Source organism: Protopterus annectens, chromosome 4.part0 (assembly GCF_019279795.1).
Source record: "Protopterus annectens isolate FY-2018-M chromosome 4.part0, PAN1.0, whole genome shotgun sequence".
In the NCBI taxonomy this organism is placed as follows: Eukaryota; Metazoa; Chordata; order Ceratodontiformes; family Protopteridae; genus Protopterus; species Protopterus annectens.
This window is the reverse complement of record NC_056733.1, coordinates 1,601,648,074-1,601,676,055: the sequence shown is the minus strand read 5'-3', so window position 1 is coordinate 1,601,676,055 and position 27,982 is coordinate 1,601,648,074. Positions and strand designations below refer to the sequence as shown.

At 42.8% G+C, this 27,982-nt stretch overlaps 1 protein-coding gene across 1 annotated transcript in view; it reads right to left on the bottom strand.

Annotated features, from left to right (window-relative positions):
• NDST1 (N-deacetylase and N-sulfotransferase 1) overlaps nucleotides 1-27,982 on the bottom strand; it is a 1,661,305-nt gene that overhangs the window by 1,085,059 nt on the left and 548,264 nt on the right. Inside the window, exon 5 of the mRNA XM_044069371.1 lies at nucleotides 8,732-8,819. Coding sequence (XP_043925306.1) covers nucleotides 8,732-8,819 — 88 coding nt within the window. The remainder of the gene's footprint in view (nucleotides 1-8,731; nucleotides 8,820-27,982) is intronic.

Below are 27,982 nucleotides of genomic sequence, written 5' to 3'. Positions count from 1 at the left end.
CCTGCAAAATGCAATGACTGGAGCTAGGCACTTTGTGAATACCCTAGGTGCAGTAGATAAGCCAAAGGGCAGTGCAGAGAACTGATACTGCGTGTAGGCTTCTTTGAAGCGTAGGTATCTTCTGCAAAATTCCCTGATTGGATGTGCAGGTATGCTTCTTTTAAATCTAGTGTTGGCAACCAGGCATTTTTGCCTAGCATAGGAAGTAATTGGTGAAGAGTCAGCATCTTGAATTTTGGAATCTCCAAAAAGGTGTTTAGTGTAGACAGGTCCAGGATAGGACGCCATTAATTGTCTTTTCTGGGTAGCAGGAAAAGTCTCGAGTACAAACCTTGTCCCTTTTCCTCTTCTGGTACCAGCTGAATAGCCCCCATGCTTAAGAAAGTACTTGTTTTTGGGCCTCTGCCCACTGATTTGTGGGTAGGTCTGGCCACCCACTTGGTGTTGGCAACGTGTGGAAGTGAAATCTGTATCCCTGGGACACTATATTTAAAACCCATTTGTCCTGGGTAATGAGTTCCCAATTCTTTACATGAAGAGCAATCTTTCCCCCCAAAGGGGCAGTCAGTTGATAAGTGCTTGGAAATTTTAAAAGGAAGTCATTGAGATAGTTTACCATAGGGGGAGTCTTATTATTCCCAGATTTGGAAGTGGAGGCCCCCCCCACTGCTTAGTTCTGTGAGTCCCCTGGGACTGAAACCTGGAGTTTTTGCTGTGTCTGGGTTTGGCTTGAGAAGACCTAGAAGGGGCTGGAAAGAACCAATTCTTAGTGGGCCAGTGCCTACTAAATCTAGGAGGCTGAACTTGTAAAAAATCTTCAACAGTTTGCATAGATTTAGTTTTATCTTCCATCTTTTTAAGAACTTCCTCAACCTTGTTGCCAAACAGGCGGTCCTGATTTAAAGGAGCATCCAACAATTTAGCTTTAACATGATCAGGCAAAGAATGTTCCTTAAGCCAAGCATGCCTTATGAGCACAGGCCCAGTAACAGCAGCCCTGCAAGTGGCCTCTAATGAATCAAAACCACATTGCAAAGTAGGTTTTCCAACTTGTTCAGCAGAATGCATTAAATCCTGTAATTCTTTACTTTCCACACAGTCAGGAATCAAGGCCATTTTCTGTTTAAACAGTCCAATACCATTGTTGCTGATACTTTAACATATGAAACTGGCAGTTTAAAGCCCTAATGGCCAAGGTTGCAGAAGTTACCCAATCTATCCAGCACCCTGAAGTCTCTATCAGAAGGGGTAGGATTTTTAACAGTAAAAGCCTTAATGCCCTTGGGCCCTTGCGAAATAGTCTCTGGATCTGCAATAGGATTTTTGAAAAGGAACTTGTGGGACTCAGGGACCCTGTAGTATCTGTCAGGTTTTCTGGGAGCAGGAGGCAGGGAATCAGGGGCCAAACTACATACCGAAAAAGCATCATCAACAATGTCTAGCACAGGAGGAACAGCTAAAGGCCTATGCTGAGGTAGGAGAAAGAAATCCCCAAGCCTCTTTTTTGAATCAGAAAAATCCTGGTTTTCCCAGTGGAAATGCTCCCTTAGAGTATGTAAAGTTTCCCCAAAAGAAAAATCCTCAGGAGGGGAAGCAGAGGGAATAGAGACCTCTGCATCAGAATCGTCATAAGCAGATAAGTCAAATCCAGATCATCAGAAGAAACAGAAAAAACAGAATACTGATCAGAAGATTCATAATCAACTTCAGTCCTAGGCCTCTTAGAAAGGGGGGGGGGGGTTGGCTACCCCTGATTAGAGTTATTAGATCTTCAGCTATTCTTATCACCTGTTTTTTAGGCATAGAGGCCTGAGCATGTGGCCTGAGCATCAATTTTTTTAGACATGGATCGAGATTTAGGCCTAAGTAAAGAATGAGGAGTTGGTTTAATATGCAAGTCCATAGGCCTGAATACACCCTCAGAAGCCGGTGCCTGCACAGAGGCTCCAGACCCATCCAAGGTAAACATCCGCGGGTTCCATAGTTGAAGCATCTCGCAGCATACCAGACTCCGAATGGGTCTCAGTAGGGGCATGAGAATCAGAAGTAGCGGCTATCAGGAGCTGCGAAAGCGCCTGAGTACTGGCGAACTGGTGATTGGCTTAGGAGAAGCTTCGTCGGCAGTTCTGGACCTTGGCGGTCTGTCTCTGTCTTTTTCTTTGCATTTTTTCGGAATCCTGGTAGTCGGATGGCTAACCGACGACATTTCTGGATAATTAAACCAAGAACCGAAATATTTAGAGGTGAAAATATACCAATGACGGATAGTGCGTTGACTAAAAGCACAAAACCGACAGCAAGGTACGTCATGGTCAGAGCCTAGGCAAGGAATACAGTACGAATGAAATTCTTTATGAGGTATTTGCTTTCCACAAGTAATGCAATTATTAACTTTTACTGACATCAGTAAGGAGCAAGAAAAAGTTAAAGTTTTCCCAATGGGGTACTTAGCTTTAGTTGAAGACTTCAGTTCTGAAACTCGAAAACGAAAATTTCAGGAGTCGGCCAACCGGCACTTGCGAACTGCTTCTGCTTCAGGCACCGCACGGCAAGAAAGACTAATGTAATGGTGTCGGCTGCATGTTTTACACCCGACGACCTGACGTCATGGAAGAAGGGACAACAACCAACGCAGGACCCAAGACTTTGTTAATCAGGCCGACTGAGGGCTACCTGCAAGCAAATAACCCAAATGTAATGATTGCAACAGTGAAACACGAAGAACATCAATGAGATAAACTGAAAATGTGAGACCCATGCAGAAATCTGAGGTAGCATCTGTGGTCCCTTGTGAATGAATATATGAAGGTAGGCATCTTTTAACTGCAGAGTGACCATCACTGCTCTGGGATATAGGAGGGATAACAGAATCTAGAGGGTCAAACTTTGAACTCTTATGCCTTTAAGAAGGTGTCTGGCTTTGACAGGTTGAGGATGGGTCTCCAAGTATCTTCCTTCCTTGGGACTAGAAAACTGGAATAGTGCACTTTTCTTTGTTCTTGGAGGGGAACTGTCTCTGTGACTACCATATTGTAGGAGGTTTGCTAGGACAGGTTGCTAATGAAGGTAGTACTTCAGCACAGTGACTTGTGAGCATCTCACACAAGATGAAGGACCCTTATTGCTTGTTGGTAACTAACAGCAATGGAAGGGAGCACAGTGCACAGATCTCTCAGGAAGACCGAGCTGCAGCTCTAGGCTGGAGCCCGAAAAGCAAAAAATGTAAGTTAGCCCGAGCATGGGTTTAATTCTTGACCTGGTTCTGCTACACAGCCCACTGATGTTTTGACCCCTTGAATGTGGGCTCAGTATCTTGTAGCTAAAGGTCATCATTCCACTTTTCATTACTGGACAGCCAAAAGGCAATCCAGAGGACCCCTGAGCATCTGCTGCTGGGAGCACCACCTGGGCAGGGGTAGATATCTCAAACAGGTGCTTGTTGATCTTCCACAAGCATGTGAGGAGTGGAGTCATTGAATCCTTTCATCATTCCTTCTCATTCAAGTGAAGGGACTCCCTTTTTATCTTCCCTTGGGCATGTTTGCTACTGATGGTTGAGGTTATCTGCAAATGCACTATCATGCCATTTCTGAGCTTGTGGATTTCCCAGCCAATGTTATGTATTTTGATAACTTTCAGCTTATGGTGGAAGATGCTTGAGTGAATGCAGGACAGCTTTCAACAGGTTGACTTGGTGGCAACACCATACCCAGTACAAGCTTCTCAAGATGTGGTGCCATCCTTGCAGTTGCAACGCACCATACTAGATTAGTATCATTGTATTATCACTTGTGCATGCGTCCTGCTCTGATTCCACCCCTTTTCTCATTGCATGCGGGGGGGTTAACAGGTCTTTACCTTAGTAAGCTGGATAGTAGAGGTATCCTCCCATCTGACTTTACAGCTGTAGCCGAGAGAATAGAGATTTCTTTGAGACTGACATGAATAAAATGTCCTCTTTCTTATTACTTCCCCTCATCCCGACCTCTTATTTAAGAAAGCTGTTGAATGTTTTCCGAATTTCACCATAGGGCTGCCTTATATTCTTCATTTGCCCTCTCAGAAATGTCTGAACATTTATTTGTGAAAGAAGTAAAGTTGCTCCTACCACAATGTATTAGGTGTACCACATTTTGCGGTTTACAGACAACCAGGCATGGACCCTTCGGTGCCTGGGAAAACCAGTCATTTGCATAGGCTACCTCCTGAGTGGCCTGACTCTGTATCCCAAAGCTGATTTATCGGACATCATCTGCCAAAATACAGGTTTCAAAACTACCACCATTTAGCAAGTTCTGTTTCTGTAAAAAAGTATTTAAAGTTAAGAACTGGCTTTAGAATAGAATTTACTCATCCGTCACTTTGGATCAGTCTGCAAAATTGCTCAAAATATAAAGTTAAGGCTACTCTGGGGTTGACAGGTAAAAGAGAAACAGCAATTGCTCTTTTCACTTTCTATGAATCACTGTTCTTTCTCCCAGATGGAGTGACCTTGCAGTGATATTACACATATATGTATTTATTTTTAAGGGGGTGTTGTGGGTGTACAGCAGCTTGCCCTTTCAAAAGCACTTATTTTTAAAATGTGTGTATTTACATAAAAGTTATGTACTCACCATAACTATGCATCTGTGTTGTCTGTTTTCATCCTTCCTCAACTGACGGGTTTCAGATCCAACCTTGCATCTGACTTAGGCCACTTCATTAGACTTTGGCTCTGTAGCTCGAGCTCCTCCCTTACCTATAATCCTCTCTTCTCCTAAACTATCTCAGATTAAGTTTGTCCTCTAGCTAAAAATATACCCAGCATTCAGCATATTTCAAATTAAGTTGCATGTCAGCTACAGCAGAAAGGAAGAGAAGAAAAAGATGACGATGGCTGGAGCTCATTCAGCAAGGCTGTCAGGATTTACTCATCAGGACATACTAGGTACCCAAATGAAAGGAACTTCTAAAGTAGGAAGGGGGCTGGGGGGGGGGGGTTTGAAGAAGGATGAAAACATGAGGCCAGAAGAATGATGCAATAATGATTACCTTGCTCTGCTGCTGAAATACTTTCTAAAGAAACTTGGGAATGAGAGCAATGAGGGAAGGCATCACTTGGCCAATCATGAAACAGAGAGTCTCTTGCGACTCCCCACTGCAGAGATCAGGGCAAAGTATCTGCTGCACTTGGAATTGGGGAAAGAAGCAGAGGTTGCAGCACAGTTCTCCCCAATGGCAAAATATAATTTCCACTACTAACAGGTTGAGAGAACAGTCATTTGGAAGCAATATGGATCTGCTCAGTTTCTCTGCCAGCACGGTGAGACTTCCTTGGAATGTGCATAGCCAGAACAGATCACTCACTGTTACACTCTCATTGCCTCTACACATAGGGGGTATGACAGGGTTCTCCCTTGTTTGCTGATGTAACAGACCACTGACATGTTTTCTGTCTGAATAGCCACCATCCCGAGAGAGAGAACATATTGAAACGCCTGCAAAGCCAGTAGGATTTCTGTCATTTCTAGGACACTGATGTGAAGACTGACCTCCAGCTGAGCCCACATGCCTTGTGCCATCCTTCTCAAGTAAGCTCCCCCCCCAGCTGGAAGACACCTGTAGTCACTGTGGCCTTGGATGCAGGAAGAATAAAAGGGCAGTCCTGAGAGAGCTCTTCTGCATAAATCCACCAAGCATTATGCTCTCTGCAAATAGCTGTAATTTGAACAGGTGCACTCAGACAGTGGCGTCCTACTGACCATTGTACAGCAAGAGTTCACTGCTGATCAATGGCAGCTTCAATAGTTCTGGCACTTTGCTAAATGTACCAGTACTATTGAAGCTGTAACACTAGCCTGGCTGGAGGGGAAAGAGAAGAGAAGAGAATGAGTGATGCCTGACTCTGTAGATTGCTTAACCTTGTCTGCGGTAAGCTTGAATGTGTGTCACCGTATCCAGACAAGCACCAATAAATTCTTGGGCTTGAATGGGAAGAACTGAAACTTGGTGTATTTCACTGTGATTCCCAATTGAAGGTACAGTTGAAGCAAATAATCTCCAGTCTGAACCAGTAGAGGTTTGGTGGAACCAGAAGAGAGACAGTCATTGAGGTAAGGAAACACCTAGAATCCAAACAGTCTCAAGTAAACTGCAACCACTGCCATGCTCTTTTTCAACACCCCTAGGGGATGTGAGGAGACCAAGAGCAGAGCTGCGAGAACTGGAAGTGACTGGATCCCAGCTGGATGCATAGGTAACTCAGAATGCCTGTATATTTTGATATGATAGTACACATCCTAGAAATATATACAGCACATCCAATCGTCCTTCCACAACAGTGGCAGAATGGACTGAACTGTGACCATCTGAACTTCGACTGCTTGACAAACTGATTCAGATTGCTAAGATCCAAAATCAGTCTTAGGTCCCCTGTCTTCTTTGACAATGAAAAGAATCTGAAAAAGAGTTCCAGATCCCCGATGGGACCGCATGGTCGACTTTTTCCAGCAACCTTTTTATTTCTATGACTGCTGCATTCCTCTGACTGGTGGAACGTGGGGAATTCTTTTGGTCTGCTGGGGAAGTAGAAAGGAACATGGTATGTAACAACATCTGGATATTACACTGTGCATCCAGGTATCTTTGGTAATGGCTGTCCAGGCTTCTTGGTGCAGAGAGAAGTGCCCTCTGAATGACTCCAGAGTGCAGCAGTTGGGAAACCCATTAGGGGCACGTAAAGGGCTTCTCAGAAAAAGGACCTCTGCAGCCCTAATGTTAGGAGGCTGCTCTGCTATGTGGGTGATGTCTTCCATTTAGAGGTCCCTCATCTGGCACAGGGATATCAGTCTCCACAGGAATCTTAGGTAGACCCTTGCATCTTGTGGAGCCATATATCTTTCTACCTTCTCTCTGGTTCCAGGAAAAGGACCTTTGAGTGATAAAAAAAATATTGCTACAGCAGATGTCTTCTCATCCTGTTCATTCATGGAGACAGCTTCCCTCACCTTAGGGCCAAACAAGGTAAATCCATTAAAGGTAGCATTGACGAATAAGGTCTTGAAAGGCTCCACAAAGTCAAATCCAAGCACAGATTCTTACAGCAATTCCTTAACCTGCGTCTCTCTAAATTCCCTATGAGGTGTGAGAAATCAGCCTCATGGAGGCAATTCGACTCAGCTATGAAGAAATGGTCTTTTGTCCTCTGCAAACATTGACCCTGAGAGGGTATTGGAAAACTCCTTGATCAGTTCCCTCTGAAACCTCATAATGTATGCCAAGTAGTTCAGTGACCAGAAAGTGAAGAATGCTAAAGCGTAAGCATGCTTCCCAAATCTGTCCAACACCCTGGCCTCTCTGTTTGGGGGAATGAACACAACTCTGTTCAGCAAATTAAAGACTCCTGTGGGAAGTCTAAGTGCTTCCAAGGGGGGTCTCTAGTGAGAAGCCGCAGGGAGGACTTAGATGTCCCAGCAGATTCTTGAATGAGGACTGTCTCTATGCTTGACTGGGCTAGCTGTCCCAATGAAACAGGATAAAAAGACTCAGGATCCAAAATAGGCAAGTTAGGAGGGGTTGGAACTGGGGAGGCAAGGATGTCTTGTGTGGAAAACTCTCTCTCCACTACTTCAAAGAAAGAGGTCATGGGGGAGTCAAGCCCTGACCTGGTAGGAGCTGAAGACACCTGCCCTGGTTGAAAATCAGCATCTCTAAGATCCTGCCTTGACACAGAGGTCAGAGCCAACCTGTTCAGCAAGGAGGCTCCAATTGGAAGGGACAGATCCAAAAACATTGGATTCAATCCCAAATCCCTAGATCAAGTGCCAATGCTATTGCTCCAAAACCCTTCTGCTGTTTGGATCAGAGAAGGTGTCTGAGTCAATGAGGGCCAGGCCTTAGGATCTGACACAGACAAGCTTGGAATTCTCAGGACTGTAGAGTCGAAAACCAGAGGACAGATCAGAGTAGGAGTCAAAAGCTACAGATGAACTAGCAGTAGGCTCACAAATCCAGTGTAAGATGGAGACAGAATAACTCAAAACTAAATCTGGGTTCTGACAAACTCTCTCATCATACTGTCCACATCTGCTTCCGTTAGGCTCCTAGATAACCTGAGAGATGAAGAGGTCGAGGATGGTCTGGACATCCTTCGAGGCATCTCCTGCAAAAAAAGGTGAGGTTAGTGAAGTCTTGAAGAGAGAGAGGCTTCCAAACACTGAAGTGGCAAACAAGATCTGAAGTACTTTAGGAAGAGAGAGGATTATGTATAAGGGGAAAGCCCAAGTCTAAAGAAGTGGTCAAGGTCAGATCCAAGAAGCACTGTTTGAGGAATAGATGAAAAAGGGCATCAGATCTCCTGTTTTAAGTACATATGTTTAGAACGTCCACATTCCTGATGTATGGGATTGTGCAGAAATATACAAGTTAATGCATTTAGAGCTTGTACATTTCGAGTTAACACTAGACCTGACAAAAGCAAGTGTAGTCAGATGATGTCTTGTGTTTCGTGCAGAGAATGGAAGAAAAAAGGAAGGCACATACCATTTTGCATGGTTGTATTCAATAATCTCCCATAATAAGATTTTCAGCAGGTACTCAGTGAAAAAAAAAGTTTCAGATATCCTTTAAATACAAAGACTAACTCTGCTGTTATCAGCATCTCTATCAAACACAAGTACATAACATACCGTTATATTATACACATGTAAACAACAAACCGCTAATCCACATAAAGAAATGTGGTCCCTACCTGTATGGAAGAATTTCCCTGAGAATCCCAGATTGAAAGTAAAATTGGGGACATGAACCCGCAGTTCATTCTGAGTATCAAGCAAAGCCTGAAACAGACAAAAAAACATATATTTTAGAAGACGAAAATCAGCAAACGAGAAATCGTAGATCCAAAAATTTACTGAAACACATACACATACAAGGCTTGAAGCGCTTTTCGTTTGCACTAAAGCAAACTTCTTCAGAAGACCTTGTAAATGAAAAACCGCCACAATTTAAAATGCATCACTGCTTACATCACAGAAATAATTACTGTGCAAGAAACAGCTTAAAGTTATAAAGCATTAAAAAACATTTAAACATGAGCATGATACCATGATGCCAGTTGCCTCAAGTATAACCGTTTATATAGGTCAAAACTTTAAAAACAAAATACATAAAAAACAATAAAGAACAATAGAAATGTAATATGATTATAACAGTGTAAATGTGACACACTAGTTGGACCACGTATTTTTAAGTGCTACAAAACCAGTACAGCTCTATAATGATCTGAAACCCTCATGAGCGAAAGGTATATGTGTATACAGGGCTTTGATGACACAGAATACATCGCACATTAGCTACACTGATGGCAGGAAACATATTATCTACGAAAGCTTTTATTCTTCAGAATACAACTGACAGAACACAAATCGTTCAGACCAGGGGGTTTACATGCCTCAAGTCTGATTTGCCATGAAAGTTCTAGTTCTTTCAATAAGGTTGGCATCGGACTTCCTCTTATAGATGGAACTATTTGATCTATAGCCATAAAAGTAAAGGTGTGATTAGGGAAAGATAGTATACGTTTCACTAATGCGTTATCTAACTTCCCTTTGTTGATTGCATACATATGTTCGTAAACTCTCTCACACAGTTTACGTTCGGTTTTACCGATATAAAAGGCACAACAATGTTTACATTTAGCTAAATAAACAATAAATTTAGATTGACAACTGAACTTAGATCTAAGCTTGAATTGTGTGTTATTGATCACAAACGTACTAGATGTGATCATATATTTACAATAATTGCATGCCTCACTTTCTTGCCCTCCACACAGCTGCAGCTCATCAATGCACATCAAGTTTCCAGTTACAAACAAAAAGACTTGTCAGTCTCACCATAGTTGGCACTCATCACAATCACTCAGTCATGATAAATCACTGTGGGTGTCTGTTACCACAAAATCTGAATACCATCTGTATTTCTAACAGATACACTTTAAGGAATTAATTAAACTTTCCAGTGACCACTGTCCTGCAACCTAGTTTACCAACCTAAAATTCCTACTGTCCCAGTGGACCACTATAGCAATGAACAGAAAGATAATTTAAAAATCCTTGGAACTTCACTCCCACCTCAGTTTCTATGTATACTACTTCCAAGAAACCCACTTACTTGAAAATAAATGTGCTTATTTTTTTCTCTGATCAGGTACAACCTCAGAGGCAGTAAATTTAGAAGCTGGGATGTGGGATGCAGGGGGCACAGCCACCCTGCAAATGACATGACTGTTAAGACAACTATCTGTTTTAAACTAGGCTTTAAAGGTACGCAAGGTGACAGGATAGTTGTTGATGATTAAGTGGGCATAGGAAAAGTACAGTTATGTAAAAAAAACTTACCATAACAGTAGATGTCAAATTTTCACTGTTACGGTATTCCTTACTATGGGGGTATCCTACCGAGGAAAGCCATATGTCTGACCAGCATACCAAAGCTTTAGGCACTTCCAGTTACCATACATCACATGTATGTCTTATGTCCAGAACGCAAGGTACTTAAGTGATATATTGGCACATAATCCTCAGAAGTGAACTGCCTCAAGAGAACCAGAGCAACCCAAAAGGAACAAAAAAAGAGTATCTCTATCTAGAAGGAAGGACCCCCTCAGCCAGTGGGTAAGAAAACATAGACCAAGAAGAGGAAGGAGCGAGGAATGGAATACTGCAACAGTGAAAAGCAGACATAGTCCCAATACATGTTTGCTGCATGTGGGTCTGTTTGTAGTGGCTGTTGTACTCGGTCCATCTTCCAAGCAATCTTTGATTAGAAGGGGACCTTCTGCACCCTTATGAGAGAAGTGAGCTGATTGGTCTAGGGGTTTGGAGTAAGCACCCTCAATGGTTCTTCTGAACTTTTTAAAAAATGTTTTAAGTTTTTAGCTTCTGGTATTTAAGCCCTGCATTTGAGCAGGTTTCTGCTTGTTTGCACATTGCTCACTGCCGCACAACTGTGCGCCATAGCCAGACCAATAATTTCAACAATTTTTTTTCCTTTAGATGCAGCTGTAGTACATTAGTGTAGTCCTCCTCTTTAGTACATTTCTGGTCCAAGAACTATTGCTAGTGAGCTGTGCTCTATTAAACCACCATCCAAAAACCCTGACAGAAACACCTATTTACAGATCACCTCCTAGAACAGTCCTGAAAGCATTCCCGTTGTGATAACAGTTCTTCAAACCTAGCATTATGGACAGCTGGACTACCCCAGTTTTTCCTGCCAGCCTTGTTGACTTGGGTCTCTTGAGGCAGTGTAGCAAATGCCTAATGTATACTGACAACACTCTACTAATATATCACTCTAGTAGAGAGTGTGAGAAATTTATCTACACCAAGAATCTTGCATCCATGCTCTCTAGAACTTGAAACAGTAACACTCTAGAGGTTGTCAAGTCACCCACCACTACTCATACATGTAGTACCACTACTCATATACATAGTATGCATCCAACACATAAATCAACATACAAAGAGGTTCTCTCAAAAAACTTACTGAAACACTAGAGACCTCCAAAACACAAGACTGCTACAACTAGCACAGTTTCCACAGCACCCAAGACACACAGCAACACCAGTGTCTTACCTACCCAGCCCTTACGGTGTAACACTCAAACTAAATTTTCTTGTCACGGGAGACTCCATATTGAGACACAAGTACGTCCCACTCACCAGGTTAGACAAGGAGAAAGCAAAGGTCAGCTGCCTTTCTGGTGCCAGGATTTATCAGATCGCACGTGTCTCGGAAACAACTACCATTATGACTGTCATAGCTCATGTTGGAGTGAAATCGTCTTAGAAATCCCAGAGGAGACTGTCTAGGAACAGCCAAACTTGATTTCTTAGCAATGAAAGGAAACAAACAGCTGCTTAGATTTTTAACGTTTAGTTTTCTCTAGATAATAATGCTGCGGTGGTATGGCGGTAGCGTTGTTACCTCACAGCAAGAGGTTCTCCCGTTCGATTCTTGGCTTGGCTTGGGAGTGCCTTCTGTGTGGAGTCTGCATGTCCTCCCCGCGGTTGGGTAGCGTTTGAAAGACATGCGTGCATAAATGGGCATGCCTTCGTTGAAGGTTAGGCGTCAAGCTGGCACCTTGGCGTTTCGTAAAAATCTACTGTCAATCATTAGCGGACCGGAGTTCCACTATGGCGACCCCTTACAGGGGAAAAAGCCGAAAGACGAGAATTTTCTCTAGATAATATCTGAGCTATCTATGCAAATCTAAAGTAAGTTGAATCCTCTCACCAACGTTCTGAGGTGGAAAAGAAAAGGTGAATGGACTGATTTAAGAACAAAGCTTTGCCCATCCTGGACATAAAAGAAAGACTGGTGTTGGAGAGAAACTATCTCAGTGAAAAATAAAAAAACAAGGGACTGCCTTAATAGCCTGTAGTTTCAGAGATCCTCTTGGCAAAAGAGTGAGCCACCAAAACAAATCAGTCTTCCAAGTAAAGTATTGCAAAGTAAATGAAGTTGCAGGTTCCAAAAGAAGTAAACTCAATTTTTTCAAAACAAAATTAAGGTCCCAAGAAGGTGGAATGGGCTTTCTCAGGGACCTTAGGTGAAGGACGACTGAGGAATTGTTTAACTTTCAAAGGTAGAGTAATGTGGAGACCTAGGGACTGAATGGCAAATTCGGCTGACAAATACAAAGTACAAGCTAATACCAAAGGGCTCTGACTAAGTTTGCAGATGACTGTAAACTAGAAACAGGCCCTGAATTCCCAAATGACTTAGTCATCCTGAGAAAGGCTGGTCTCAAAATAAATAGCTGATATCAAAATCATTATCTGAAACTAAATGCCAAAAAATGCGTTATTATATCCTTTGGGAAGTCGTCTAACCAAGGGAACTACCACATTGACAATACTCCCCTAACAAGTTCCCAAATGCCAAATTGGGTTGACTATGTGGACACTGACCTAACTTCTGACCAACATGTGTCTATCCTTGAAAGAAAGTCCTTCTATATTGCACAGCTTATAAACAAATGGACTGTGTATAGATCTAGGGATGTCAATGCCCCCCTTTACTCAGTCCTCATAAGGCCAATCATTGAATATATAATACCCCTTTGGCATGTATCTGTCCAGACACGTGCAATATCTGGAAAGCCCACACAGACACCTTACTAAAAGGATACAAGGCCTAACAACATCTCCTACATGGACAGACTCAAAGCCCTGTCACTATACTCAGTATCCTACAGACCGATAAGAGGTGACCTGTGTCAGGAATACAAGGCATCCTCTGACCCATTATCGACGGGAGTTACTGTACATCAGCAAGTCAAATGGCATTAGAAATATTTGGTATAGGGAGCTAAACTCCTTCTGCTGCAGGGACAGGCACACATCACAGATACCACTGCCGCGGAACAGACTCCCCATCCACATAAAACAAAGTTCATCCATTTTCAAGTGCAATTTAGCATAACGGATGGAAAAAAGAAAATTTACCTCAGGACTGTACCCTGTACAACTAATAGAGAGTGGCGCCTCCTAAATGCTTTATCCCATGCATGGGTCCCTAAAATTATTGATGGTACGATCGCTTTTACTGTCATCGGGGTAATAATATAATTATCAACCATAGGATGGTAAGGCCAATCTACAATCAAATGGGATAGGTTATTTTGAGCACAAAAAGGGAAACCGGCAAGGCTTAAAATGGCCCACAAAGGCAGCTTGCCTAGTACTTACCTATGAATTTATGAAATGACCTTTAGCAAATGAATATGCCAGGCCAGAATTCAGCAATTCATAAAGATAAGAAAAAAGTAGAAACACTCATTAAAAGAGGGTCCTGTCATGCCTGTGACGACAAAGAAGAAAACTCCTGAAAAAGTACAGTTGTGTACACTTACCATAAATGTAGATGTTCAAGTGTATTCACTGTTGCATTCATTACATTTGAGTAATCTGCTGGCAGGTTGCCCTCAGTCAGCCTGATTAACAGTCATGGGTCCTGCGTTGGTTGCTGTCCCTTCTTCCATGACGTCATGTCGTCAGGGGGTATAAAACATGCAGCAGACACCATTACATCAGTTTTTCTTGCCCCAGATATCAGGTGCCCCCCCAAATGGGGAGCAAATAAAATTAAAACCACAAAAATATACCTCCAACCAAAAGCAAATACACCAAAAAGGCTTTTAAGCATAGTAAAGGAAAGTAGAGGTATAGCCAAAGAAAAACAGGGGGCTGGAGGGAGGGTGACCAGGACTGCAACAGTGAATATACTCGAACATCTACATTTATGGTAAGTGTACACAACTGTACTATGTTCTTCATGTTTCACTGTTGCAGTCATTACATCTGGGTAGAATCCCAAAGCTATGGTTGGGAAGAGGAAATTATACAGCATTAGGACCTGCTATAAGGCCCTGCAAGACAGCAGTGGCAAAGCCAGCTCTGGATTTAGAGAAAATTGGTAAATGATAATGCTTGGTGAAAGTAGGTACAGAACTTCAGGTAGCAGCTTCTAGAATATCCCTGGTAGGAACACCTCTGAGAAAGGCTGCAGAATTAGATGCAGCCCTGGTGGAATGAGATATGATCCCCTGTGGGGGTAGGTTTTCCATGGTGCTTATAGCAGAAATTAATCCAATGGCTTATCCATTTACAAATGGCTTGCTTTGAAATAGCCTTCCCCTCTGCCCCAGCAGCAAATGCTACTAGCAATTGTTCAGATTTTCTTTGAAGTTTAGTTCTGTCCAAGTAGAATCTAAGTTGTCTGTGCATGTCCAAGGAATGTAGAATCCATCCCCCTTTGTTCTGTGGATTGGGATAGAATGTTGGCAAATGAATGGACTGATTAAGAGCCACACTGGAAACCACCTTGCGCACGAAGGATGGATTGGTCCTCAGAGATGCCCTGTCCGCATGAAAGCTGATGAAAGGTTCCACTGCCATAAGGGCCTGTAATTCAGATATCCTTCTAGCTGAAGTGATTGCTAAAAGGAAGGCTGTTTTCTAAGAAAGAAATTTTAAGTCAGCAGTAGCAGCTGGCTCGAAAGGTAGAGTGAGCTTCTACAAAACAAAGTTGAGGTCCCAGGCAGGGGTAGGAGCTCTCCTGGGTGGTCTCAAGTTCTTTGCCCCTCTGAGATATTGCTTGAGCAGGGGATGAGAAAAGAGGGGTGGTTCTGTGTTATAGAGAGCTGAAATAGCTGAAGTGTGGATTTTAATAGAGGAAAAAGACAGACCCCTGTAAAGCATCTCAGTTAAGTATTGCAAAATCTGAGGTAAATTGGACGCTGCTGTGCTCATTCCTAAAGACTGGTTCCAGGCACAGAAACTTTTCCATTTGTCATCATAGGATTTTCTAGTACTAGGTCTTCTCGCCTCCAAGATGACATGCATCACAGGTCTGCTGAGGGACGCTACGGGTGAATTTAAGTGATTAGCCATGCAGCAAGGTTCAATGTTGGGAGCTGAGGGTGCAGAATTTGGTTCTCCTGTTGAGACAGCAAGGAAGGTGTCTGAGGCAGGTATCAGGGAGATGTGTGACACACTGCGCAGGAGTGGGTACCAGTGTTGGCCTGGCCAGTCTGGAGCAATCAAAATCATTCTTGGTTTGTCCTGTTTGACTTTTATCAGAAGTTTGGAGAGCAGAGGCAGAGGGGGAAAGGCGTAGACTGATAGGTTTTTCCAGCTAAAGGACAGAGCATCCACATTCCATTTTTTTGTTTGTGTGGAGTCCTTGTGCAAAATTTGTCCAACTGGTAGTTCTGGGGGGAGGCAAATAGATCTATTATGTCTGGGCTCCCCCATTTGCTTGCTAACATGTTGAAAATCCATGGTTCCAGTTTCCACTCATGTGGATCCATGAGATTTATGCTTAGTCTGTCTGACAGTGTATTAAATTTTCCTGGCAGGAATTGAGCTTGTAGGTGCACTTGGTAGCTCAAGGCTGTCTTCCACAATGCCATGGTTAGTCTGCAGACAGGGTAAGAATGTGTGCCCCCCCCACTTGTTTATGTACCACATGACCGTGGTGTTGTCTGTCTTTACCATTAGTTGTCCTGGAAGAATGTAGTCCTTGAAGGCTGTCAGAGCATTCTGTACAGCTAACATTTCTTTTTGATTGATTTGATATGTAGGTGCATTTGATCCGGGTTCCATTTGCACTGAATGCACTTCCCTGCCAGGTGAACCTCCCATGCATAGTCTGATGCGTCTGTAGTTAGGGTTTGGGCGGCAGGGAGTAGTGTGAATGGAAGTCGCTTGTTTTGGTGGCAGGCCTCTGCCCACCATAGGAACTCCAGGCATAGGCAAGGTACGACAGAAATCGTTTCCAGGCTGTGAAAATGTTGACTCCATAGACTTTTTAAGTACCACTGAAGTTACCTCATATGCAGTCTTGCATATGGAATTAGAAGAATGCAGGAGGCCATGAACCCCAAGGCTTGCAGTATTTGTCTTGCGGAAAGCAGGGTTTTTGTGGCCACTTGTTTGAAGTAAGTTACCAAATGAATTTGCTTTTCTGGCGTGAGGAAAGCCATCTGGGCAGTTGTATTCAAGCTTGCACCAAGGAATGTAATCTGTTGAGAGGGTACCAGTTGTGATTTCTTTTCATTTATGGTGTACCCCAGAGAAGTTAGAACCCTTTTTACAAACGCCAGATGATTTAGAAGTAAGGCCTGGTTTTCTGCCTGAATTAGACAATCGTCCAGGTATGGAGATATTTGAATATTTCTTTGCCTGCAAAATGCAATTACTGGAGCCAGGCACTTTGTGAATACCCTGGGCGCAGTAGACGAGCCAAAGGGCAGTGCAGAGAACTGATAATGTAAGTAGCCTGCTTTGAAGTGTAGGTATCTTCTGCTAGATTCCCCGATTGGGATATGCAGGTAAGCTTCTTTTAAATCTAGAGTTGCCAAACAGGCATCCTTGCCTAGCATAGGAAGTAATTGGTGAAGAGTCAGCATCTTGAATTTTGGAATGTCCAGTAAGGTGTTTAGAGTAGACAGGTCCAGAATTGGATGCCATGATTTGTCTTTTCTGGGTACCAGGAAAAGCCTGGATCGAAACCTTGCCCCTTTTCCTCTTCTGGTACAGGTTGAATAGCCCCCATGTTTAAGAGGGAAAGTACTTGTTTTTGAGCCTCTGCCCACTGATTTGGGGGCAGGTCTGGCCACCCGTTTGGTGTTGGCAATGTGTGGAAATGAAATCTGTATCACTGGGACACTATTTTTAAAACCCATTTGTCCTGGGTTATGAGTTCCCAGTTTTTTGCAAGAAGAGCAATTTTTCCCCCCAAAGGGGTGGCTAAAAGGTAAGTGCTTGGTAATTTTAAAGGAAAGTCATTGAGACTGTTTATCATGGGGGGGGGGGTATTTTGGTATCTCCAGATTTGGAGGTGCAGGCCCCCCATTGCTTAGTTCTGAGAGTCCCCTGGGACTGAAACTTGGAGCTTTTGGTGTGTCTGGGTTTGGCTTGAGAGGATCTGGAAGGAGCTGGAAAGGACCAATTCTTAGTAGGCCAGTGCCTACTAAATCTTGGAGGTTGCACTTGTAAGAAGTCTTTTACAGTTTGCATAGATTTAGCCTTATCCTCCATCTTTTTTAGAACTTATTCAGCCTTATTGCCAAACAGGCGGTCCTGATTTAAATGAGCAGCCAACAACTGTGCTTTAACATGATCAGATAGAGATTGCTCCTTAAGCCAAGCATGCCTTCTAAGCACAGACCCAGTCACAGCAGCCCTGCGAGAGGCCTCTAAAGAATCAAAACCACATTGCAAAGTATGTTTTCCAACTTGTTCAGCAAACTGCAGTAAATCCTGTAAATCTTTAATTTCCATACAGTCAGAAATCAACATAATTTTCTGTTTAAGCAGTCCAATAATATGCTGTTGATATTTTAACATATGAAATTGGCAGTTTAAAGCCCTGATTGACAAGGTTGCAGAAGTATAAACCTTTTTACCCCATCTATCCAGGTCCCTGGAGTCTCTATCAGAAGGGGTAGGATTTTTAGCAGTAGAAGCCTTAATGCCCTTGGGTCCCCGAAAATGGTTTCTGGATCCGCAACAGGATTTTTGAAAAGGAACTTGTGTGACTCAGGAACCCTGTAGTATCTGTCAGGTTTACTAGGAGCCGGAGGCAGGGAATCAGGGGCCATACTGGATTCTGAGAACACATCATCAACAATGTCTAGTACAGGAGGTATAGCCAAAGGTCTATGCTGAGGTAGAAGAAGGAAATCCCTAAGCCTCCTTTTTGATTCAGAAAATTCCTGAATTTCCCCAGTGGAAATGCTCCCTTAAGGTATGTAAAGTTTCCTCAAAAGAAAAGTCCTCGGGGGGGATGCAGAGGGAATGGAATCCTCTGCATCAGAATCCTCATAAGTAGGGATGGACAAATCCAGGTCATCAGAAGAAACAGAGTCCTGATCAGAAGATACACAGTCAAGCTCACCCTGGGCCTCTTAGAAGGGGGGGGGGGGTTGACTACCCCTGATTAAAGTAATAAGATCTTCAGCCATTTTGATCATTTGTGTTTTAGGCATAGGGGCCTGAACATGTGTCCTGGACGTCGTTTTTTTAGACACAGATCGAGAGTTAGGCCTTAGTATAATAGGTGGAGTCGTTTTAATATGCAAGTCTGTAGGCCTGAAAACACCCTCAGAAGCAGGTGCCTGCACAGTGGCTCCGGACCTATCCAAGGTAGAGACATCCGCGGGTTCCATAGGTGAAGCATCTCACGGCATACCTGACTCCAAATGGGTCTCAGTAGAGGCCTGCGAGTCAGAAGTAGCGCGCATCAGGGGTTGCAAAAGCGCCTCACTGAGTACCGAAGAACTGACGTATGGCTTTGGAGAAGCGTCATCAGCAGTTTTGGACCGTGACAGCCTGTCTCTGTCTTTTTCTTTGTGTTTTTTTCAGAATCCCGGTAGTCGGATGGCTAACCGATGTAATTTCTGGATAATTAAACCAATAACCGAAATATTTAGTGGCAAAAATGTACCGATGACGGATAGTGCGCTGATTAAATAAAGCACAAAACTGACAGCAAGATACATCGTGGTCAGGGCCTAGGCATGGAATACAGTACAGATGAAAATCTTTATGAGGTGTTTGCTTTCCACAAGTAATGCCATTATTAACTTTTACTGACAACGGTAAGGAGCAAGAAAAAGTTTCCCCAACGGGGTACTTAGCTTTAAGTTGAAGACTTCGGTTCTGAAACTCGAAAACAAAAATTTCAGGAGTCGGCCGACCAGCACTTGCGAACTGCTTCTGCTTCGGGCACCGCACGACAAGAAAAACGGATGTAATGGCGTCGGCTGCATGTTTTATACCCCTGACGTCATGGAAGAAGGAACAGCAACCGACACAGGACCCAGACTTTGTTAATCAGGCCGACTGAGGGCAACCTGTCAGCAGATTACCCAAATGTAATGACTGCAACAGTGAAACACGAAGAACATCTCCAAAGCACATCCGTGTTAGAAAACTGGTGAAGAAGTGGAATGAAAACCCTATCACTCAATGAGTCAAATGTCCGGTGAGCAGATGAGGGTAAGAGAGACCGCTATTGTCCTCTGTGAATACATCCATCCTGTAAGCTAACTTGTGATTATTGCGTCTGGCCAGATGAGACAGAAGGGGGAACAAATGTGTATGGGACAAGAGGGAGTCATCAACAAGATTCAGGGTCTGTCCCTTATGATCTTGTGCAAGCCTTTGGGCAACACAGGAAGAGGGAGATAAGCATAGAAACATCCCTTTCCAATAAAAATACTTTGCATCCATTTTCCAAGCAAGATGATGTGGAACCCTGGAACAGAACCTGGGAAGTTGCCTGTTCAGAGGGGAGGCAAACAGGTCTTCTTAAGAAGTATTTATTCACAAATAATGTCCAGAAATACCTCTCTGTGAAGCATCCATTTGTGAGGATCTGCTCTGGACCTGCTCAGGTTGTCTGCCAGAAGACTGCTGAAGGAATGTAAACAGCCTCAAGGATCAGATGGTGGTGGACAGCAAATTCCCAAACAACAGCCAGTCTGCAAAGAAGATACGACTACGTGTTTATTTACCATGACAGTGGTGCTGTCTGACCTGGAACTCAGAGAGAAAGCAAAGCTTGAAGAGTCAAAAGCAGAGCCCTCATTTCTTTGATGTTGATGTGGTCCTCCAGTTGCTGGGGAGACCATACTCCCTGGTCCCTGATGTTGTTGGAAGAAGCCCCCATCCCAGAAGTATCTGCACACAGCTCAAGTGGGGGAAGAACTTGAAATGGTAGGTCTGGATCCAGAGCTATCTGCTGAATCCACCACAGCAATTTATGTTTAATATAAGGCAAGAAAAGAAAAGGAAAGTCCAGAGGGTGACAATGTTGGAGCCAGATTGTCTTTAAATACCACTGAAGCTTCCTCATGTGGCATCTGGTGAAAGGAATCATAGGAATGGTGGAAGCCAAGTACCCCACAGCCCACAAAAACTCTCTTGCAGACACCACTTGTAGAGGATGAGAAGACAGGAAGAAAGCTGTCAAGAAGGTGACTCTGAGAAAAGGAAGAAAAGGCATCATAGGCAAGATCCAAATACTGCATCCTAGGAAAATTTGATCCTGCAAAGGAAATGGAACAGATTTTTTGAGATTTAGGGTGAATTTGAGGTAGAAGCATGCTAAAGTCTAGATTCTGAAGAAGCTGCTGGGAGGGAGCTTGAATGAAATCATCATCCAGAAAGGGAAAAAAAAGATATCTTGGCATCTGCAATAAGTAACCTTTTTGCATTATGGAAAGGACCCAGGAATCCATGGTGATAACACTGCCAGAGGGGGTAGGACACAGTTAATTGGAGGAAAAGAGGAATCTGCCCCAAGGGGCATGGAAGGATAAATGTTAAAAAAGCATATTTGACAGAAAAAAAGGCTTTTGATCAGTAGAATCCTGAGCAGGTGTGTCCAAAAACATCCTTTTGGAAGATTGCTTACCTCTTAAGGGAGGCTTCTATTGTCTATGCACAAAGGAAGACATAGAAGGATAGTTCCTTTGAAGCTTAGGAATAGGGGGGGGAAGAAAAATCTGTTTGAGGTACTGCATAACCTTACCTTTATATTGAAAGGCTTTAACAAGCTCTGTAACTGCAGAACCAAACAGATTCTATAAGTCCAAAGGAGAATCCAACAACTTGCTTTTTACATAATCAGGAAGAGATTGCACCCTAAGCCAGGAGTACCTGCATAGAACAGAACCTGATGCAGCAACCCAAGAGGGGGCATCTACAACATCATAACTGCATTTGTTTGAATGGTGAAACACTTTAGCAGCAGAACGCAAGCAAAAGGATAAGTCCTGCCTTTGGAATCAGACATGTTAGTCAGAACACCAGAGAGTTTTCACAGAACAGCCAGCACATATCTAGTCATATGGGTCTGGCAATTTATGGCTCTGAAAGCCTAGCTGACATAGGTATAAAGTTTTTTTCCATACCTATCCATTGCCCTAATGTCCTTCTCAGAAGGGAGAAGGACTGGGAGAAGTTAGTACTTTGAAAGGTTTATCAGCTGCAAGGTCACAGAAAGGATTCTTACATAAAAACATTTGAGTCTCAAGAACATTGTATGTTTCTTAAATGCAGGAGGCTGGGACTCAGGAGCCTGGGAAGCAGCAGTAAATGTGCCAGAAGGGCTTCTAATATAGGAGGAATTACAGAAGGTATAGGAAAATCCATTGTAAAAGGGCATAATACCTTTTCTGGACTTAAGAAATTTGGGAACTCTCCCACTGAAAGTGCTCCATCATTTTTACAACGGTGTCACCAAAAGAAAGATACTCAAATAAGGGAACCCGGAGAAATAGTATCCTCAACATCTGACCACAGAGAAAGAGCAGAATGGATCTGAGAAGAATACACTAGGGATTTTTCCCCAGAATCCAATTTCACATCTTCATCAGAAGAGTCAGCCTCCCTAAGCCTTTTAGAGGAAGTGGAACATAAAGGAAAAGCAAAAGACATAGATGACCTTTGAGGGGGCTTCAAGGCCATAAGGGCGTTAAACACACCTTGAGTGAAATCCTGCCACTCTTTATGGGGATCCTTGGCCACAGGAGCAACATGCATGGACTTCTGTTTTTTTTTCAGGGGGGAACCTCAGCCCTAACAAGCTTAGGTGGTTCAGCGTCCCGCTTTACTTCAATGAGGGAACCAGAAATCTACCCCTTAACAAGTATCTGGAGAATTCTCCTATTTCCTTCCAAAATAGTCTGCTATGGCTCTCCCTTCTGGTCTGTAGCAGACATGTGCTCAACCTCAACATTCACGCAAAAAAAAAAAAAAAAAAAAAAAAAAAACCCCATGTCAGCCTTCAACTGGGTTGCCAGAGTGAGATGGCGGTGGAACCGGACAGACACCAAGTCCTTCATCTGACCAGACTTCTTAAGAGGCATCTGAATGTGTGGGTGGATTCAGAAACCATGGTTCCCTTAGCAAATAACTTCGGACACTGGTGCTTTAGGTAAACAGAAAGGGGAAACAAAAGGCTACGAAGGGTCTTGGGTAAAAAAAAGAAAGCCTGACAAATAGCACACCGAGTATGGTTGTGGTCTGCATTTAGGCAGAAAAGGCACTTATGTCTGTCTCTATGCGGAATCTACCTCCCACACTCACATTTCCCCTTTCTGAATGACATGTAAAACATCAAACAAACAAACAAAAGAAAGAAGGAAAAGTCCCCAACATGAAGGAAAAATCCCTAACGGGATACTTATCTACTGAAGGCTCTGTAGCTGGAACGAGATGAAGGACTTGACATAGCAAATTCCAAAAGCAGCATTCAGTCTGTCAAAGAAATTCTGTGGATTAGGTGCTTGTACTTCATTTGTGTACCTTATGTCCTGGACTCAGGATGTATGTCTAATGTATGGCACCTTGAAGGGCCTAAGGTTTTGGTGTGCTGGCCAGATGTACAGCTATCTTCAGCAGGGTTTCTCTTTAGTAAGGAAAACTGCAACAGTGACAAGGAAGGACATCTGTGGTTTGGTCAGTCCAAATAGATGCACTTTTTATCGCTACTCAAAATCCAAGCAAATGCTTCCACAAAACATTTTGCACAGAGATGTAAGCCGATATGTGTACCTTCTATTGTGCAGACCATAAACATTTTTGTTAAATGCATACACTTAATAGAATTGTTAATTCTGGTATTTTCTACAACTGCAGAGCTAATAATAAAATAGGGATCAAGAACATTTTTGCTATTTTATTTATTATATAAAGCAAAAATAGTTTTGTTCAAATCAGAGCATTTAATGAATACTATACCCACGGCTACCATTTTTTTTGAAAAATTAAAAAAAAAAAATACTTGTCCAAGAGCAGGGTCTTAAAAACTTATGGGAAGTGATTTCAGTCTCTCACTCACATATCTGGGAATGATGGCAAGACCAAGATGACCTCTGGACTCTTGACATAATGCTTTGCAACTGTACAGTGTGCCCGTTTTGATTACTGACCGATTCTCTGAAGTTCACAGCAAAAGACAACTGGAAATAAGTGTTCAAAACATCACATTTATACTACGTGTGCTTTACAGCACAGCTCAAGATGTTGGCATGGCACTGTCAGTTAGCAATGATATGACCTGTTTTTATGAGCAGTTTTGCTCAAGGCTTTCTTGTGGTAGGAACAGTCTCACAAGACTATCTTGTGAACTATTCAGACCCCCAGAACAGGCATGACTTTTAATGCTTCTATTAAATATGTATGAATGTACAGCACTCCTTTAAGACTTCCACAGCTTACACCCCATCATTTACTGACCACTTGTTCCCAAATGATTGTCCACTTTCATACAAGACACCCTCATTTCTTCCACCAGGCCCAAGACTGCACTTCATTAAATAGATTCCAGCACTATCTGTCTGACATCATCCAAGAAGAAGAAAGATCCAACTCTCTGGTACAGAAGTTAAGGTGCTCTCTACCCCTCTCTTTCTCACTCTGACTTTTCCTTTGTGCCCGCTGATCCATCAGCCCCCTCTCTCACAGGTCTTGAGCTCATTCATTCTCAATACTGGAGGATCTGGCTGAATGAAGCGATGCCAGAGTATCCACTTGCCTGTCAAAGGAGGCCATCTTCATTCCAGTGGCCTGATGGCCTGTCTTCATTCCCACCAGGCCTGGGCCATCCAGTACTTCAGAATAGACTCTAAATATCTGTAGACTGTGGAACTACATGGTGCCACGCCCTTCTGTGCAGCCCCTCTTCATTCAGGGCAGAGGTTATTGGAGTGTTTCTGCTTGGTCCTAAACCCAACCCACTAGGTGGCTGACATGAGCATGGCAGCAATGCAAGGTATCATATGCTCTCATATACATACCTAAGACAGCCACTTTTACAGTCTTGGGGTTACCACACTTCCATCCCCTAGTCTACTGCAACTGGACTTATGAAGGCCTCTGCTTGCATGGAAGCAACTGGTTAGCCAGAAACCACCTCATCACCCAAGAATACGCGAAATGGGTAAGTTGCTCACTCTCATCCTCCCTTCATATTTCCAGGAGTGAGCCTTTATTTTAATCCAGGTGTTCTGGGTCACTGTCAGGCTTTCTCTCTCGTTAGAGATCATTAAAAGTCTTTGTTGCAGAACTTTGGACAAGTGGAGAGATGTTTTGAAGGTGCAATGTAGGAATGAGGTTTAAACACAAATAATGGAAAAATAAGAAAACCACTGCTCGTGGTAAAGAAAAAAACAGTTAAAAGTTATGTGAAGTTTACACTTGATGGATATGTTTTATCTGGCTTAAAGTGTTTATGATCTACCTTTTGCAAAGATTTGTTTCATTTACCATTTTTACAACAGGTTAAAGTTGCATTTCCAGATATCTTATTTTTAACTTTTAACTGTTTTAACATTTTTACTATTTATTTATTAGAGATTTTATTCTTCATATTACATAATTTGACATGGCAGGAAATGATATAATGATTGATTTTAAGATCTGTTGTTATTTAAATAGAGCTTAAAGATGTTTTCACTGACTCTGATGATGCCTTAATATTTTATCAGGCAAAAGCGCTTAGTCCATGAATTTTGTATGTTAATTTATTTTATGTTTTAATACTGAGGAAACATTAAAGTATGTTTTAATACTGTGGAAACATTAAAGTGAGTGCCTTTTCTTTACCATGGGCAGTGGTTTTCTTATTTTTCCGTTATTTGTGTTTTAAGTAGTCTGTGTGGTGGTTTGGAGTGGCTATATTCCCTAGGAATGAGGTTTAAACCTGTGTGGAAGGAGGTTGGAGAAACACTGCACAAGCCAAAATTACAGATAACAGACTATTCACCACTGCTATTACATGCTTTCCTATGAGGTGGTATTACTACACTGAAACAGCTCTTGAATGCAACGTTAAGTGGCTCACAGAGGTGGTGTGCCAGGAAGAGAAATACACTCCTGTAACAGAAAGGGATGTTTGTCCCACTGGCTCTGCTTATTTCTCCACTTGTTAAACTGCAAATTATGCTTAACCAACAGTTTTGGTTTTCTAGTCCTAAGAAATATGTCTTTACATCTGTTCCATGTACTACTGAAATGGCCTACTGAACTCTTGGAAGAAACAAGTAATACAGTTCTGTTAATAGCTTGTTTAGGTAGACACCTTTTCAAAGACTTCTCTGTGTATCAAAATTCACCAGCTGGACCTTTCCGCATATGGTATATTCACAAACTAATAAAATTCTCATATCAGGAAATCATGGAATCATTCACATTTAAAGTAGGATGATTTAGCAATATGCCTCTCTGACGATGCTCCCACTAGTCCTGGATCTCATCTGGACTGGAGAAACATTTAAATACTTGATACTTTCAGAACTCTGAAGTTCCTGAAAGGGGGAGGGGTAGTTGCTTGATTACAGCAAATAAAAAAATAGTTTTGCACTCACCACAACTATGCATCGGTGTTACCCATCTTCATTCTTTAACGAGTGGGTTCGGATCTGATCCAACTTGGCCACAGATTCTAAGATCTGACTCCCGAGCTCCTCCCTTTACCCAAAATGCCCCTGACCACTGAATTATCTCAGATTGAGTTTGCTGCTAATATACAACTACCAAAATACAAAAACTAGTGAAATTAACATAGAAATGAGAAGTTAAGAAAACTAACAGAGCAGGGGCTCAAAAAAGAAAGTACAGTTGTGTACACTTACCATAAATGTAGATGTTCGAGTGTATTCACTATTGCAGTCATTACATTTGAGTAATCTGCTGGCAGGATGCCCTCAGTCGGCCTGATTAACAAAGTCTTGGGTCCTGCGTCAGTTGCTGTCCCTTCTTCCATGACATCAGGTCGTCAGGGGTATAAAACATGCAGCCGACACCATTACATCAATTTTTCTTGCCCCAGATGTCAGGTGCCCCCCAAATGGGGGGGGGGGCAAATAAAATTAAAAAACACAAAAAATATACCTCCAACCAAAAGCAAATACACCAAAAGGGCTTTTAAGCATAGTAAGAAAAAGTAGAGGTATAGCCAGAGAAAAATAGGGGGCTGGAAGGAGAGGTAACCAGGACTGCAACAGTGAATACACTGGAACATCTACAGTGTACACAATGTACTATGTTCTTCGTGTTTCACTGTTGCAGTCATTACATTTGGGTAGATTCCCAAAGCTATGGTTGGGTGGAGGGAATTATACAGCATTAGGACCCGCTATACCGCCCTGCAGGACAGCAGTGGCAAAGCCAGCTCTGGATTTAGAGAAAAGTGGTAAATGGCAATGTTTGGTGAAAGTATAAACTGAGCTCCAGGTAGCAGCTTCTAGAATGTCCCTAGTAGAAACACCTCTGAGAAAGGCTGCTGAAGTAGATGCAGCCCTGGTGGAATGGGATCTGATCCCCTGGGGGAGAGTTTTTCCATGGTGCTTATAGCAGAAACAAGCATAATGGCTTATCTATTTGGAAATGGTTTGATTTGAAATAGCCTTTCCCTCTGCCCCTGCAGCAAATGCTACCAGCAGTTGTTCAGATTATCTATGAGATTTAGTCCTGATCAAGTAAAATCCAAGTTGTCTGTGTACATCCAATGAATGCAGAATCCGCTCCCCCTTGTTCTGTGGATTGGGAAAGAAAGTTGGCAAATGAATGGTCTGATTAAGAGCCACACTGGATACCACCTTAGGCATGAAGGATGGGTTGGTCCTGAGAGATACCCTGTCCGCATGAAAAATGATGAAAGGCTCCACTGCCATAAGAGCCTGTAATTCGGAAATCCTTCTTGCTGAAGTGACTGCTAAAAGGAAAGCTGTTTTCCAGGAGAGAAATTTTAAGTCTGCAGTAGCAGCTGGCTCGAAAGGAGGGAGAGTTAGTTTCTCCAATACAAAATTAAGGTCCCAGGCAGGGGTTGGAGCTCTCCTGAGTGGTCTTAAGTTCTTGGCCCCTCTGAGATACTGCTTTAGCAGAGGATGGGAGAAGAGGGGAGGTTCTGTGTTGTAATGAGCTGAAATGGCTGAGGCATGGATTTTTATGGAAGAAAAGGACAGGCCCTTGTGAAGCATCTCAGTTAAGTACTGCAAAATCTGAGGAATGTTGGGCACTGCTGTACTTATCCCTTGAGATTGATTCCAGGCACAGAATCTTTTCCATTTGTCAGCATAAAATTTTCTAGTACTAGGTCTTCCCGCCTCCAAAATGACATCCATCACAGGTTTGCTGAGGAATGCTAAGGGTGAATTTAGGTGATTAGCCACGCTTCAAGATTCAAAGTTTGGAGCCGAGTGTGTAGAATTTGGTTGTTCTGCTGAGACAGTAAGTAAGGTGTTCTGAGGCAGGTGCCACGGTGGAAAGTGTGACACACTGTGCAGGATTGGGTACCAGTGCTGACAAGGTCAGTCTGGAGCAATCAAAATCATTTTTGGTTTGTCCTGTTTGACTTTTAGTAGAACTTTGGAGAGCAGAGGTAGAGGGGGAAAGGCATACACTGATAGGTTTTT